Source organism: Triticum aestivum, chromosome 1B, assembly GCF_018294505.1.
Source record: "Triticum aestivum cultivar Chinese Spring chromosome 1B, IWGSC CS RefSeq v2.1, whole genome shotgun sequence".
NCBI classification, from domain to species: Eukaryota; Viridiplantae; Streptophyta; class Magnoliopsida; order Poales; family Poaceae; genus Triticum; species Triticum aestivum.
The window spans coordinates 607,716,352-607,732,345 of NC_057795.1; the positions used below are offsets into that span (position 1 = coordinate 607,716,352).

The 15,994-nt window shown below is 49.1% G+C and overlaps 2 protein-coding genes across 2 annotated transcripts; both read left to right on the forward strand.

Moving 5' to 3' along the window:
• Positions 1 to 592: 592 nt before the first annotated feature.
• On the forward strand, positions 593 to 2,540 carry LOC123096967 (uncharacterized). Its single transcript, XM_044518757.1, has 2 exons — positions 593 to 1,738; positions 2,160 to 2,540. The coding sequence occupies exons 1-2, from the start codon at positions 910 to 912 to the stop codon at positions 2,291 to 2,293; spliced, it is 963 nt and encodes a 320-aa protein (XP_044374692.1). The 5' UTR covers positions 593 to 909; the 3' UTR covers positions 2,294 to 2,540.
• A 9,638-nt stretch (positions 2,541 to 12,178) lies between these two features.
• On the forward strand, positions 12,179 to 15,016 carry LOC123142072 (calcineurin B-like protein 4). The gene is made up of 8 exons (XM_044561098.1): positions 12,179 to 12,734; positions 12,818 to 13,007; positions 13,099 to 13,181; positions 13,290 to 13,458; positions 13,602 to 13,654; positions 13,758 to 13,838; positions 14,187 to 14,299; positions 14,524 to 15,016. Exons 2-8 carry the CDS (start codon positions 12,923 to 12,925, stop codon positions 14,594 to 14,596), a joined length of 657 nt encoding a protein of 218 aa, XP_044417033.1. The 5' UTR covers positions 12,179 to 12,734; positions 12,818 to 12,922; the 3' UTR covers positions 14,597 to 15,016.
• Positions 15,017 to 15,994: the final 978 nt, after the last annotated feature.

The window sequence follows — 15,994 nt, forward strand, 5'->3', positions numbered from 1 at the left end:
AAAGACCTCAGGCCCATAAGCCTTTGCAACATGGTGTATACGCTAATCACAAAGGTAATAGCGAATAGTGTTAAAGTAATCCTCCCTGACATTATTTCCCCTAACCAGAGTGCATTTGTGCCGGGGCGCCTAATCTCTGATAATATTTTATTGGCATATGAGCTAACACATTTCCTGTAGAGGAAAAGAAGTGGCGCTTCGGGGAATGCAGCAGTCAAGCTTGACATGAGTAAAGCTTATGACCGCGTTTAATGGCCCTTCTTGAAGGGTATGATGGAAAATTTGGGTTTTGATAGAGACTGGATTAAGTTGATCATGAAGTGCATTACCACGGTCAAATACCAGATCAAAATCAACACAGACGTCACTGACACAATTATACCTTAGAGAGGTCTTCGTCAAGGAGATCCTATCTCCCCATACCTTTTCTTGATATGCGCAGAGGGGTTCTCAGCCTTGCTTCACAAGGCAGAACTGAATGGCTCATTCACAAGAATCAAAATCTGCAGGGGAGCCCCTAGTGTTAGCCATCTGCTTTTTGTGGATGATTCTTTGTTGTCTACGGAGGCTAACTCAAGTAATGCCCAGGAAGTTAACCGCATTTTGAACACATATGAAGCTTGTTCGGTTCAAATGATTAATAAGGATAAATCATCTATTTTGTTTAGTAAGAACACAAAGGTATGGCAAAAACAGGAAATGAAGGACATCTTGTAGATTGATGTGGAGGGTCTATCATCAAAATATCTAGGCCTTCCAACATATGTAGGTCAAGCAAGAGCGAAGACTTTTGAATATGTGAAGGAAAGAATTTGGAAAAAGATCCAAGGCTGGAAGGAGAAGTTACTCTCAAAAGCAGGGAAAGAAACCTTGATAAAAGCCATAGCGCAAGCAATTCCAGTCTATACTATGGCCTGTTTTGACATCACTAAGGGACTATGTGAAGAACTGAACACCATGATCAACATGTACCGGTGGAGTCAAGTTGATAAAGAAAACAAAGTGCATTGGATAAGCTGGGAGAAATTAACAAGAGGGAATAAAAGTGGGGGCCTGAGATTTAGGGAACTCTATGCTTTCAACCTAGCCATGTTAGCAAGGCAAGCATGGAGGCTGATTCAAAACCCTTCCTCTTTATGTGCACAAGTTCTCTCAGCAAGATACTACCCAAATGGGTCAATTCTGGAAGCAATCCCAACTCGCGGCATCTCATATACATGGCGTAGTATTCTTAAGGGAGTTGAGCTTCCGAAAAAAGGAATCATTTGGAGAATCGGTACCGGTGAGCACATTAATATATGGGAAGATCCATGGATCCCAAGGAACAATGCAAGAAAGGTAATCAGCCACAAAGGAAATTATTTAATCACTAGGGTGAGTGAGTTGATTAATCCTATGACAAATAGTTGGGATGAGGATTTGGTCAAGCAGACCTTTGTTCCAGAAGATGTAAGAATCATACTTCAAATCCCAATTCAAGAACACATCGACGACTTTATAGCATGGCACTTCAACAAGAAAGGTACCTTTTCTGTTAAATCTGCCTATAGAGTAGCAATACAAAGTGCAGCTCGGGAGTCCAGGACAAGACTAACTTCCTCCTCAAGTGCAGATGAGGGACAAGGTGAATTTGATTGGCAAAAACTATGGTCGCTTCCCCTCCCGAATAAAGTGCTTCACTTCTTATGGCGATTATCTACGAACAGCCTTCCAGTACGGGCGAAGTTACAAATGAGAGGTATGGAGGTAGATACTCGATGTCCTGTATGTTTTAGATTAGATGAAGTGGGAGGACATTGCTTTTTTATGTGTAAGAAAGTCAAGGAGGTGTAGCGGAGATTAAACCTGGAGCACATCAGGGTGCTTTTGGCTGAAGTTACAAATCCTGTAAGCATCCTAGAGCAAATCCTTAGTCTAGTGGAGGAGGAGAAAATAAAAACTTGCTTGCTTCTTTGGCGTTGGTGGCATTTTCGCAATAAGGCAAACACGGGCGAAGCCCTTATCTCGACCGATGATGTTTGTTCTTCTATTAATTATCATCTATCAAGTGTAATGAAAAGCAAAAGGACTATTAGGGAGCAAAAACTGCAGTTGTACCATAGTTGGTCTCGGCCGCCAAGTGGCTTTCTCAAGATTAATACTGATGCAGCTTTCCACAAGGACACCAATTCCGGCGGCTGGGGATTCGTCATTAGAGATGAGCAAGGTAGGGCGATGGCTGCAGGGGCAGTCAATTTGGTACATATCTCAGATGCTCTGCATGCTGAAGCTTTGGCCTTGTTGTATGCCATAAAAATGGCTGCTCATATGGGCTGCGACAAGGTGTTGTTTGAAACTGATTCCACGCAGCTGAGGAGGGCAGTAAATTCTAGTGAGTATGAGCTGGCGAACATAGGAGCTATTATTAGGAGTATCACGTTTCAACTGAGTGTGCAGTTTTCCTCTACTAGGGTTGTGTCTTGCCCTCGGGCTTGTAACAGAGTGGCATATGTTTTAGCTGCGTATGGAGTTAACTTGGGAGCTGAAATGTGTGAAACCTGGTTGGGTCAACTCCCAGACTTTGTACTGAATTATGTAATGGGTGATTTGCCTAATATTGGTATGTAATGGAATGCATTCCTGTGTTCCTTTCAAAAAAAAACGTCGGCCCGTGAGTCCCGACCATGCCCATCCACCCGCCCCGCTGGCGACGGAAAGAGCGCCTGACGTCGCGACGCAGCCGGCCCGGAGGGTGTCATTCGCGGCCGTTCATGTGCCGGGATCGGCTCATCGGCGAGGGCATATCTCCAAAACTTCACCGGCACGATCGACACGTTAATGGTGGTAACCGTGCACGGACAGGCCCTAGAAAGAAGAGCGCCCCTCTCGCGCTGCCCGCGACTTGTCTGCGCCGGAGGAGCCGTAGCCGTGGGCGTGGCCGTAGAAGCCACCGGGACCGCGACACCATCGTCGGCCGGCGGTGGGTCGGCTGTCGGCAGGCCGTCGCTAGCTAGGATTCTCAGTGAAGGTCACCCTCACTGGCACAGCTAGACCCCGATGGCCTGGTTGCCAGCAGGCGCTGAGCGCGGACCACACAGGCGACCGGAAGCTGTGGCGCATACAGGATAATCCAGTACGAAACAGCTACAGCCGCCGCCGTCTCGTCTGAGTCCTCCTGTAGGTTCGGCGCGCCTGTCAGCTCCGATCGCGCGGGAGGGAAAGCTCAGTTCTTGGTGAGGAGGGTCCAGGCGTCCAGCGAGGAGACAAGACAAAGAGGTGGCACTGCAGCTGACACTAGTTATTGGTAGGCACTGCCGCACCACGTCGGTGTCGCCTAGTCCTGGCCATCTCAGGCCCGGCCCTATCGGCCCACCCAGGCCCGGCCCTAAAATCCAGGGCCTAGGCCTGATGGGCTTGCCCATGGGTTGGGCTTGGGCCTGAGTTTTGAGCCCACTAGTAGGGCTTGGGCTTGGTGTATTGGCATTTTAAGGAAGAGGCCCGGCCCACGGCCCTAAGCCCTAAAGGCTTTTTAGGGCTTTTTACCAGCTGGGCCGGGCTTGGGCTTGAAAAGTAGGCCTAGTGATAGGGCCTGGGAGGGCCTGGGCCTCAGTTTTCTGCCATGGGCTTTTTCAAGCCCGGTCCAAGCCCGGCCCGGCCTGGTCCATGGCCAGATATAGTGTCGCCAGATCGCAACGGCGTGGTGGTGTTGTATCTGCTGTCGACTGGTACTGACGTAGGAGTACTCCTACAAGGTATTCCTTCCGTTCGGAATTACTTGTCTCGGAGATGGATGTATCTATCCATCCCCGAGACAAGTAATTCCGAACGGAGGGAGTACCTGCGTCAGTACAAGGTGAAGGTGGCACGCGAGTTTTATTTCATTTTTACGTAGAGATAAAGTCAAAGTGCGTCACACGGGGCGCCAACGTCAAACCGAGGAGTGCAAGCCACTAATTTTACAGGAAGGATACAGTGGGACCAGTGGGGCGAAAGGAAGGGCGAGATCTCGGGAGAAAGCGACGGCGCCAGCGAGAGAGCGCTCGCGAAGGTGGAAACGCTGTTGGGCAACGGAGGAGAGGAGGCGGGCGTCCATGTCGTTCCGCGACGGAAGCGGCTAGATTTTCCGTCAAGGCCGCGTACCGCTAGCTAGCTGCCGGCAGCAGTGCGATGCTTAACTTGGTGCGCCCTTGACACGGCCGGGATCACGCAGGCGGAGAGAAACAAGGAGAGGAGAGGAGGGAAACGGCACGGCGCTGGCTTGGCTGTCGTTTCCCACGTGCGGATCAAACACCCTCGCGTGACAACCCGACAGTATTTTGTACCGCCCGTGCCACGTGAGGAATCTTCCACATGCACGTCGACTTGTTTTATACTGTATGTATCTTCCTTTTGTCTTAGGTATGAATGAATCTAATATTAAAATAAGATTTGATACATCCGTATCTACACAAATTTAAGACAAGAATTTTAAAACGGAAAAAGCGTAGAAGTACAGTGTAGCGGGGCCTCCGTGTGCTTGCCGACTAAGCTTTTTGCAGTTATTTGCAAGCAGAGACGTCCCATACCGTGCAGGGAGTAGTTAGGCCGGGGATCGCTATTTCCTCTCGTCCCTGACTGACGGCTGGAATCCTAGCCGCCACCAGGGGAGGCCGATCCTCCAACGCCGTTCTTCGACGGCTCCCATTCGCCGGCGACTTTGGTCGTTGTGATGAGGGGGGTCGTCGGATTCATGCGTGAGGATATTTTTTAGTCCCTCGTAGTCTAGGTTTTTAGATTGTTCATCGTCTTTGCTTCATTGCTGAATAAAGATTTTTCGAATCGTTTTCCGACGGGGCCATCGGTCCTATGGTTGGGGATGGATTTGGAAACCAGCCTGTTCAAGCAAGGATGGCGTGGCGGCGGCGGCGGCATCCTCGTGGTGGACATGTGTCCTCGGGCTCCGTGTTGCGACGTCGTTTGCTCCAGCGTCAGCGCGGAGCTTGAGAGGTAGTCCAGGAGCGGATGCAGATTGTGGTCTGCGTCGACGAAGACGGAGTACGTGTTGGGCTCGTGGTTCGTGGATGACAAATATGGTTTCCTCCTTCGATGTTTTAGTCGTGGTGGGGTGCCAGATCTAGAATTCGACGGCGTGTTCGGGGTGTTGCCCCGGTCTGATTCGTTCAACGGCAAGGGCTTCACTTTTGGTGAGCCACCTTGAAGGTCTGCAAAGCTGCATATTAGAGATGGAGCCGCATCGAGCTCGGATGAGGAGGTGATTCGTCATTGTTTTCTTCGGCGGCTGATGTGGTGGTGCCGGAGGCAGGTGACGGGCGTTGGTGTCAAGTTCAGAGATGTTTTGTTATTTTTTTAATTTTGTCATGTCGGTCTTTACGTGATTTGTACTTAGTTCTTTATAATATGCAAAAGAAAGACTAAGCTTTTTGCGGCGTGCTGTCCACGTTCTTGTGCAGTTGCATCTGGCATCACTGATTTTTCCATGTCATCGTAGCGTGGATGCCCCCCTGCACTGGCGACTCGTGATTGCACGTTGGACCTTCCTAGGAAGAATCTCTAATGGCGTCCACATCATATCGCTTTAAGCAAAGGGTGGTCAGGTGGTGGCCCAAGCTCCAAAATGCGTCTTTTCATGAGCATAGTAGTAGTACCACTTTTAGTGTTTTCTAAGGAAGCATGAAGCATCTCTAATGGTGGTGACATTATTAGTTAGCAAGATCTATGACGTGGGGCTCATGTTGATTGATGTAGCTGAAGGCACGCTTGTTTCATGACCGCACAGATGGCCATCACAGTCGGATCGTACACATGTTCTAGTAATATATGTTGGGTGGACTGTGGATTTGTGCTACAGTAGCCATCCTTTTTATAAGATATTTGTGTGGTCTCGACTCTGAAGAGTTGATTGAAACAACCGCATTTTCTGTGTGAAAAAAAACACCCTATTGCAAAATAACACTAATCACATACTGATGACCCTTTAGTTAGCATTTCGGACTTGTGGCGTCCATTCATCGTTGTTAAGTTGCCAGTTCCCAGTTCCGTGCATGCGCTGAGGTGGACGCAGGACCCACCTGTCAGTCGAGTCTTTTTCCCCGGTTCGCCCCTCCATCGTTCCCCTCCCCCGGTGTATACATCCCGCAATACGTTGCCTCTGGTTAGTGCTTGTACTCTGGCGAGATCCATCGTTCCCCTGCCACTCATTTTCTAGTAGGCTCGCCAACTTTCCCATATCTATCGGTGCGGCATGATCTCTGGGCATTCCCTCCTGCTGGAACAATGAGTCAGAGAGTGTGCCCGGTCCCCGTCACTGCCCCTGTGTGTCGCCCTGCTCCGTTTAGTCTATGAAGGTGTTGTGTCCTTGCAACTACACGCGCATGCACGCCAGCAACAGATCGGGCTTGGCTGAGGCTAAGCCGTTCTTCTTCCTCTATGAACTCATGCACGTGTGAGCCTTGAGCACCTGCACGCGCGCATCACCTCCACCTATGGCCGGTTCACTCGGGGCAGTGAGGCTGTGCCAGATCTATCTGTGACCACGAGGTCCTCCTGAGGTGTGCATGCCCGGCAAATCCTTGTCGCCGCGTGGAAGCAGTCGGTCGGAGTGATAATACCTTCTTTTTATTGATCCGGTATTGAAACAGAAAAAAAGTATCCTGCACCTATTTTTCAGAGGTGAACCTGGGTTATCGAACCCAAGAGAGAAAGATTCCCTTGAAACGATGGTCTCTAGCAAGTTTTTGTCAAAGTGTCAAATTCACCTTTTGACCAGATCAACAAGCAACTAGTGATTCAAACGCTTATAATAAAAAGAGGTATGGGTATGAGGTCTTATGCTTACAGCCTTGTATTTACGCTGGGATCAAATAACATATTAATTTGTGCGCTGGAAGTCATCCATCGAGATGTGCTTGTTAGGATCAAAGTGGGGGATGTGTCCAAATAACATCTTGACCGGCACGAGTCCTGCATCAAGAATCAGTTGTCCTACCGTAGGCCCTATCCGACACACGGGGTTGCCTCGATAATTAAGATAATAAAAGAAGACAAGAGCTTTTGGCGTTTAATGACTACACCTCATTTATCCCCAATGATATGATGCATATTACCTTACTGAACCTTAGTGTCAACGGTACTCGGTATAACACTTTGCGGTCTCCTTGCTACTAGCCTCACCGGTTCTCGATCTCCATGATCCTAGGTACCTGCAAGGATGAAGATCGCGGACAAGACAAGAGACATCTTCACGAGATAATTTTATTTCACACATACCTGACGTTATGTCAAAGTCTTCCATTGATCCCCTCAACAAATACCTTGGGTTGCAAGTCTTTTGCCTCAACCCATACCTTACCGAACTACTCACACATGGAGATCAGATCGCGGGAAGAAAACATTTTAATAACACATCTTGAGATTGATTGATTGCAATATGTCTTATAATGGGTGCCTTGTGCGATGCATGATTACAAGTATGAATGAGATGGAAGAGCACTATGATGGTGGGGGAGATGTCTATGGCGATGGAGATGGCGGCGGCTAGGGTTTGTGGATGATGATGAAGAGGTTCTGGCTTCTGTGCTCATCTCCCTGTTGACATTTCGATGGGGTCCCTTTATAGAAACTTGTTCAAGTGGACGATCTACCTCGAAATTCACGCCATACGGGCACTCGCGCATGTATGGAACGCCATCTTTTGTGATGTCTTCGCGCAGATGCTTCCTGTTGATTCCTTCTTCCTCCGTTCTCCTTCCATTCCATTTCCACACGTGATTTATTCCCTTTTTAGCCCATTTCCGTGGAAACACATCAAAGAGAGGATTTGTGGAATCATTTGCATTCATTAGTCATTAGTATCAATATCAGAGCGAAAATCTCTTTTTAATTGAAATATCTGGTTTAAATAAAGGTGAAATGAGTGTAAAAATATAACTCATCAACTCCCCCAAGCTTAAACCTGATCGTCCTCGAGCAACATAAAGAGAAATCTGAATCATAAGAAACTTACTTGTTTAAACCGATATAAATAGAAGGTTTTGGTTCACTTACGATCGGTACATCTATATACCCCTCCACTTCTTGACCTAAAAACTTAGCATAGATGTAGCGGTGGGATGGTTATAGTGCAAGTGTTAATAAAGTAAAGATAATCAACAAAAAGTTCTTGATCTAGTAGATAAAACAACTTTGCAACACTATATTCTATTTATTCTAGACAACACTTGCTTGTCGGGAATGCACGAAAGAGTTTTCTTTAGATAGAGCCAATAAAACATAGGTTAGGGAGTGAAAGCATGTAGTAAAATATGATGCTCTAATGCTCTTAAGCACACCCACAATCATTTCCTCCTCAAGGCTTTCAAGCACTTTATTTCAATCACTGTTTGCTGAAACTTTGATTGTCATGTGAAGGGATTATGCCAACTTTGTGATCATGCATAGGATTTCGCTGTGACCTTTGATATATGTCCCTTTTGAGCTCTTTTGATCAATCTCCTTTATTTACCACATACACATCATTTCAAGAGAAAACCGAATAATGTGCATTTGTAGTGTTGCCACTGTTGGAAATATGCCCTGGAGGCAATTTATAATTATGGAGTATATATTTTATGTTATAACTGCTATGATCCTGGAATATGTGATCAAACAAAACTCATATGGTGTGGAATGATAAATGGTTAAATAAAAGGTTCCTAGTCTTAACTCTAGGACTAGCTCAAGTGTTGTTGGTGATCACGTTTTCCAGATCTTAGGATATCATTAAATGTAAACGATAGTCCTAAAACAATATTGAGATTATGATGTTGGAAGAACGATCATATTGAACTGACCCAAACTTGTTTGTTGTGAATTGGGTTAATATCGTCAATATTCAATTGAAATAACACCGAGTGTTAACGTGTGATATTGCTCCTTAGACCATGAGAGTATCGTGGTCACTTCTTACCGTACGGTGGTCTTTGTGGTTGCTCAAACATCACCTGTAACACGGTGATTATAACGACAACTTACCGCTTCATTGGAAAGTTTTACAAGTGGCCGGTAGATCAAGAGTGAGATTTGCTCCTTCGGCGATGGAGAGATATTCTAAGGGCCCTCTCGGTGTGACGGCATCAATCAACGTGGGGCCAGACACAGGTGACTTGTCACGGGGATGCTGAAACACAATAATGAGAAAAAAGGACAAAACCGGTAACGAGGATTTTGATATAGTGAGCATGATGATGACAGAGGAAAATACTGATAAATCCCAGATTTTTGTAGTATCTTGAAGCAAGAAACATCACATGACAACGGTTCACTCGAATATCACTCAATGTATTTAGTATTTCAATTTTTTCCTGATTTTTGGTATTTCAGTATATAAAATATGTTATTTTGGCCAGCCTGAGGTTCGGGCATTTTTGGTCGGGCTTGCCAAGCCCAGCCCGAAGCCCTACCCTGTGGGTTTACACTTAGGCGTCTCCAAACGTCACACAAAATTAAAAGAAATGAAAAAACTATGTCATGTTTTTTTTCTTAACCTGGAGCACCATGCATTTCATTAGCTAGTGGACACAGCAAGATCAACCGGCCACAGCACCACGTACATTGGAGAGTAGCCACATGCGATCCATTAACTATGTCATGTTCTACGCATGGAGTAATTCTTTTTTGCATGGTAAAACGTGCATTTATATTATAAGGATCATAATACAAACCATGTACATACCGACCTAACAAAATTAAAAAAACAGCAGAACGCTAGGCTTTGCACACGCCGCTCCCTCCCCGGGGCGACACGGGCGGCTCCCGCCTCCGCCTCCGCACCTCTCCCCTCCCGCCTCCTTCTCCCCCTCGCCGTCGCCGGTTGCCTCCGGCAGGCAAAGCCTGCGCGGAGCCGGCGGCGGCGGGGCATCCTCTTGCTGCCGCTCGCTCGTGGGATGGGGATACGGCGTGTGGTCGGCGGCTGACCGGCGCTTGGCTCCGGGGCGGCGTCCCGGCTCGCGGTGGAGGAGGTCTCCGGCGCGCTGTGCCGGGATCTGGTCGCGGCGGCGAGCGCGCCACGGGTGAGCGGTCGCGGTCGTGGTGCCCGTACGGGCCCGATCTGGACCTCGCGAGATGTGGCCGGCGCGGTCGGTGGTGCTGGGATGGACGGAGGCTCGGACCCCTGCTGCGCGTCCTGGTGGAGCCCTTGCAGCGTTCCTCCTGCTTGGTGTCGTGGTGGTGCCTGCTCGAGTTTTGGTTAACGGGCTGCAGATCTGGCATCTCGTCCGGCGAGTTGGGGTGGGGTGGTGGCCCTCCCTCCCTGCTAGGGATCCTCTCTGGATGTGCAGCATGCGGCGGCCGCGCGGTGGAGGTCTCTGGTTGTCGGGGCGGCAGGCGGACGACGAAGTTGGCGCGGATCTGTTCGGAGGTTGCGAAGTGTGGTGGTGGTCAGATCCAGCCGAATTTGCCCTCGGTGGCTCGTTGGAGGGCTTGCTGATGCATGATGTTTGGGGCTCGTGAGGTTGACCCGGGTGAAAGCTTGTCTCCGGTGTGTCCGGAGCCGGTGATGGCGACGCTTTCAAGCGTCGTTTCCTTCTTGTTGGCATCGTCGAGGTACTCTCGGTTTCAATCTTCGCAGCTTTGGGGGAAACCCTAGATCCATGGGATCGGACGATGACGGTGCTCTAGCATCGTATCCCCTCTCGAGGGCTTCGTCTTTGGAGCTAGCATCATCAAGCGGGACCGATGGAAGTTGGTGGTGTTTTGCGTCGAGGCTTCTGTGGCAAGGATGATGGGCGTGTGCAATGTCGGAGGCGCGGCAATGGCTGCGGTAGTCGGCTCTTCTCCGGCGTGTTTGTGGGATTACCTCGGGTTGTTTTGTTGCCGTGAAGTCGGAGCTGCAGCGGCGGGGCCCCTGTGGCGACGATGAGAGGCAGCAGGTGGTCTGTTCGGTGGTCTTCTGCGGCGCCAGCCTTGCATAGTTCTCCTTCGAAGCTATCTTTCAGAGTTGGAGCTGTGATGTCCTTGTGCGGATGGCTGAGTTTGGCGCGGGGTTTCTTGTGTTCCACACAGCCTCTACAGTGTGGGTTGGGCGACATTTGTCTTTGGAGAAGTCGGAGTCGCTTTCTCGAAGATTAGGGAGGGCGATGACGCCTGTTGGGGAGAAGTGATGACGATGACACCAGTGGGTGATGTTGACGAAACCCTCTATATGAGGTGTATGTGGTATTATGTGTGTGCCGCTCAGCGGTTTGTTACGGTTTTCGTCCGGTTTTCTGTTTATTAACCGGACAACTCTCTTCTGCTTTATTAATGAGATGAGGGAAAGCTTTTGCCTCCGTTTCAAAAAAAAAAGTAAAATTACAAACAAGACCGAAGAATCTTCTGAGCTTAACACCAACGCAATAGCAGCCACCAAAGGAAAAATGACGGATCACCTCCACACCCCGAGCTCGACGCGGCTCCATCACTGATATGTAGCTTTGCAGACCTCCAAGGTGGCTCGCTAGGCGAAGCCATTACCGTTGAATGAATCAGATCGAGGCAACAATCCGGACACGCCGTCGAACTCCGGATCTGGCACCACCACCCAACTAAGCGTTGGAGGAGGAAATCATACCTACCTGCCATGAAAGATCCACCATCTCATCTTCTAGATGCCGCCGATGCATACCATAATCTGCATCTGCTCCTGGACTATCTCCCGAGCTTCACGCCGGCGCTGGAGCAAACGCCGTCGCAACGGCGGAGTCCGGGGACACAGATCCATCACGAGTATGCCGCCGCCGCGGCACCATCACGCAAGGAGTAATTTAGACGCTCCACATAAGACGACACGATAGTAGTAGCTTAGTTTTTTTTATGACATCAAGACGACACGGTAGCTAGTCATGTATCGGGAACGTTCATGTTCCAGTACCATCCACCTACGGTGCACACTTTAAATAAAAGTAAGTATTTCTGCCACATACATATACAACAAATAATGGTACGTACCCGGTCAGCTCTCTTGTTCCGTCCCTTGTCTAGGACTGGACACGGCACCAAAAACGTCCCGCTCGTGCGAGTCCCGACCACGCCTGACGTCGCCGACGCCGGGTTCGGCGAGCGCGCGCCCGCACGTGGCTCTCCCGGCGCCATCTGGTGGCGACCGTCCCTAGCCCTAGGAAAAAGGAGCATTTTGGTTATTAGGAAGAGAAAAACAGTTGAAAGCAGCGGGAATCAAGGGGATCCATCCAGCCAGCCCGTCCAATCTCGAGCCCCCGTGCAATCAGGGGGGCCGCTTTCGGCTGACGGTGGGACGCCGCTTTAGATCAGAGGCCACCGGACGGCGACGGAAAGAAAGCACGGGCGGAGCCCCAAGGCGGCGGCCGGCGTGGCGCGACGTGGCCGAAGGAGGCGCTCTGGCGTCGCGTCATCCCGTGAACGAAACGAACCAGCCGCTCGGGAACTCCTTTCCGCACCACCCTCCCCTTTTATTTACCACAGCGCCGCTCTAGATTCGCCGCACCTGTCGCCGTCCGGAAGCCCCGCAGCCCAGACGCGCGATCGCCTACCCCGGCGAGACCTCAACGGGAGGAAGCCATTTGACTTGCCGCCCCATACTATATCTATATTACGCCCCCGCCAGGGGACAGACGCAGAGGTTCAGAGGCAAAGACAAAGCAGAGCCGTGTCGCCGACGAGGACGGACGGACGGACGGAGCAGACGGCGCAAAGATCTTTCTCTTCCCCCTTCTTTCCGGCCAAAGCGGCAGGGTTGGGCCCTCGATCGTCCGTCTTCGCCTCAGGTCAGTCGGATTGCTTGCTGTTTTCGTGCTGGTGCGTTTGCGTGTTGCGCCGGACCTTGATGGATGGTCTGTTTCTGTTACAGTCAACGGCTGTAGAGCGCAGAATCCCTTCTCTCGCCGGCGCGGCGTGCTCGGTCGATCGGCTTAGCTTCCGCCTCGCGCCGGTACCCTCGCCGGACAAGCAGCGGATGGGCTGCGTGTCGTCGTCGCCGAGGCGGTCCAGGCGCGCGCCGGGGTACGAGGAGCCCGCCGTCCTCGCCTCCCAGACCTCCTGTACGTCAGCCCATACTCCTCCTTGGTTTCATTTTCCTCTGCACCTTGACTGAATGGAAGCTCATGTTGCATTGCGTGCGCGTGGTTGCAGTCACGGTGAACGAGGTGGAGGCGCTGTACGAGCTCTACAAGAAGCTCAGCTACTCCATCTTCAAGGACGGCCTCATCCACAAGGTTAGCTCTGCTCCACCCCACGACCGCCATGGATGGATCCATCTTCAAAGGCCGCGTCCACTCAGCTCATCTCATCTCATCTGCTTGGTTGGTTCATCTCACTCTCAGGAGGAGTTCCAGCTCGCCCTCTTCAGGACCAGCAAAGGGCCGAGCCTGTTCGCGGACAGGGTGTTCGACCTCTTCGATCTCAAGCGCAACGGCGTCATCGAGTTCGGCGAGTTCGTGCGCTCGCTCAGCATCTTCCACCCCAAAGCGCCTGAATCGGACAAGACCGCGTGTATGCCCCTACGCCTCTTGTCTGCTCGTCTTTTCTGTCCATTCATCGTCTTTGCTCAGCAAAAATCGCCATCTCTGGTTTGTCACCATACTTATTTGTAGTTGCCATCTCTCTCATTCGTCACTATCCTACTTATTTTGTAGTTGCATTCAAGTTGTATGATTTGAGGGGGACAGGCTACATCGAGAAAGAAGAGGTACTGCTAAATAAGTTTGTTGGCATTGTTTGTTTTGCACCTTATTTGCACTGTCCATTGGCTATCCTGAATTTCGGTGAACTGATTGCCTCAACACGTACAGCTCCGGGAGATGGTGGTAGCACTGCTCGACGAGTCCGACCTGTGCATCTCCGATAGCGCAGTCGAGGAGATCGTTGACAATGTATGTGACCAACAAGATAGATAATTAGATACTTCTCTCTAAGTATTTGTTAAAATATGTTGCTTAGTCATTTTCACTAGTTCCAACTTTTAAGAAACTTGGCATCAGTTTAATATGATATCAAAGCCACAAGGTCTTGGGATCAAATCCTGGCCAACGTACTATTTAATATAAAAATAGTTGAGTATTTGTTAAAATATATTGCATGGTGATTTTCATTAGTTCAGACTTTTGAGAAACTTGGCTAGCGCATCAGTTCAATAGTATTTATTCACTCTTGCTTTGGAAACTGTTTTCTGATCTCTTCTAACATGTTCTGTGCTGCTCTGCTCCTTTTGTTTCTGTCAGACGTTCAGTCAAGCAGACTCGAATGGCGATGACAGGATAGACCCCAAGGAGTGGGAGGAGTTCGTCAAGAAGAACCCAGCATCGCTGAGGAACATGTCACTGCCCTATCTCCAGTGAGTACTCATCTGCCGCTCTACTCTTCAGCTTCTCAGGCTCTCCAAGTTCCTTTGCGCTTCTCCTTTATGGGCTGGATGGCCTGTAATACACTTGGCGCTCTTGTTCTGAAAGACAAACGCCATATGTGAACTGGAGAGCAGTAGAGATGTTCATTTGTTTTTGCCATTTACCAAATTTTCAGGTCATCTGACTGCTGTTGTGGTTGATGTTGTTTGCTCAGGGACATTACAACGGCGTTTCCGAGCTTTGTGATGCATTCGGAAGCCGACGATTACAGCGGAATCAGCAAATAATAACCGGGCCTTAGTGCCTCATGATCCGCTCCGGCTATCTATGAACATGCTGCTGGGAGGCTGGCTGCGCGTTCAATTCAGAGGCGCGTGAGCTGCAACCGGAAAGCCCGGAGCTCGAATGGGGGGAGAACGCAAGGGAGCCGATCCGGTAGCCGGTGAGCGTGAGATGATGTCCACCGGACGATGACTTCATGTCCATGCGAGATGGGCGTCAGACTATGTATCTGAGGTTAACTAAGAAATTGGCTTTTTTTGCGCCTACGTAAGTACGCAGAGGTTGTCAAAACACCGATCGAGCAGGTGACTAGGCAGTGACTAGTGGCTTGCTTAGATTGTAAAATCGCTAATTAGACTTTGTAAAACTTGTCTTGACTTGACTTGTAAACCTTGTCCGTTTCGTCGAAGAGTACCATTTCTCCTTTGTTGGCTGTGAACATATGGATAGGAACACAGATGGACACAGAGAAAGCAACTCATTGCCTGTTTGCAAACGATGTCAGCATTATTTTCGGCAATACATGCTAATCCTCTGTGCTCCTGTCGACACCGTAACCTAGCCGACAAATTTAAGAAGAAGCAGAGTCAAAGCCAACGCCAACAAGCAAATGGACACCTTTTTCTATTGTCTATTGTACATAGAAAAAGGGGAACTTGATTTTGTGCTCGAGCTCTTGCCTCTTTACCAGCTGCTCTGAAAGTGACATTGGTGGTGCGCAGCAGCAGACTAGCTGGACTTGTGCAGCAAATTTTGACGACAGGATGCCCCCGCATGTTTCCCCCGTTTTCAGGAAGGTGGTGCCATGTTTCATTCACTTTAAGAAAGCTGTCTAGTTAGTATCACTCCACCTTTTTTACTCCCGTGCACTGGAAATTTCCATCATGCGCGGAAGAGTGAAGTGCACTATAGGTCCTTAAACTATTTCAGGGGTGTCACATAGGTCCTCGAACTATGGAAATCGTCATTTAGGTCCTCGAAGTACAGGAAGTGTGTCATCGAGGTCCAAAATCTCACTAACCCCCTCTAAATGGCCAACTGGCATGGTGAACAGTACGAAAAAAAAATTATGAACAAAAAATCTGAAAATCTTTGGCATCGAAGATACCCCTGGTGCGTGAATAGTTAAAATGTTCATTAGTTCATAAAAATGTTCGCGAATATGGGAAAAATATTCGTGACTTTAAAAAAGTTCACAAACAATAAATTTGAAAATATGTTCGCGAACCACAAATATTGTTCGTGGGTATGGAAAAAATGTTCGCGAACCACAAAAATTCGTGACTTTAAAAAATGTTAGTGAACTTTTTATTAAAGTCATAAATATTTTTTCCAAATTCATCGTTCGCGGACATTTTATTAAAGTCGCGAATATTTTTTCCAAATTCATAGTTCACGAACAT

What these genes read in the sequence shown, in the direction of transcription:
- LOC123142072 (XM_044561098.1), top strand. Translation starts at nt 12,923, where the DNA reads ATGGGCTGCGTGTCGTCGTCGCCGAGGCGGTCCAGGCGCGCGCCGGGG. An exon ending in CCTCGCCTCCCAGACCTCCT is followed by an intron (nt 13,008 to 13,098) that starts GTACGTCAGCCC and finishes GCGTGGTTGCAG; the next exon opens with TCACGGTGAACGAGGTGGAG. An exon ending in AGGACGGCCTCATCCACAAG is followed by an intron (nt 13,182 to 13,289) that starts GTTAGCTCTGCT and finishes TCTCACTCTCAG; the next exon opens with GAGGAGTTCCAGCTCGCCCT.
- LOC123096967 (XM_044518757.1), top strand. Translation starts at nt 910, where the DNA reads ATGGCCTGTTTTGACATCACTAAGGGACTATGTGAAGAACTGAACACC. An exon ending in GGCGAAGTTACAAATGAGAG is followed by an intron (nt 1,739 to 2,159) that starts GTATGGAGGTAG and finishes AGCTTTCCACAA; the next exon opens with GGACACCAATTCCGGCGGCT.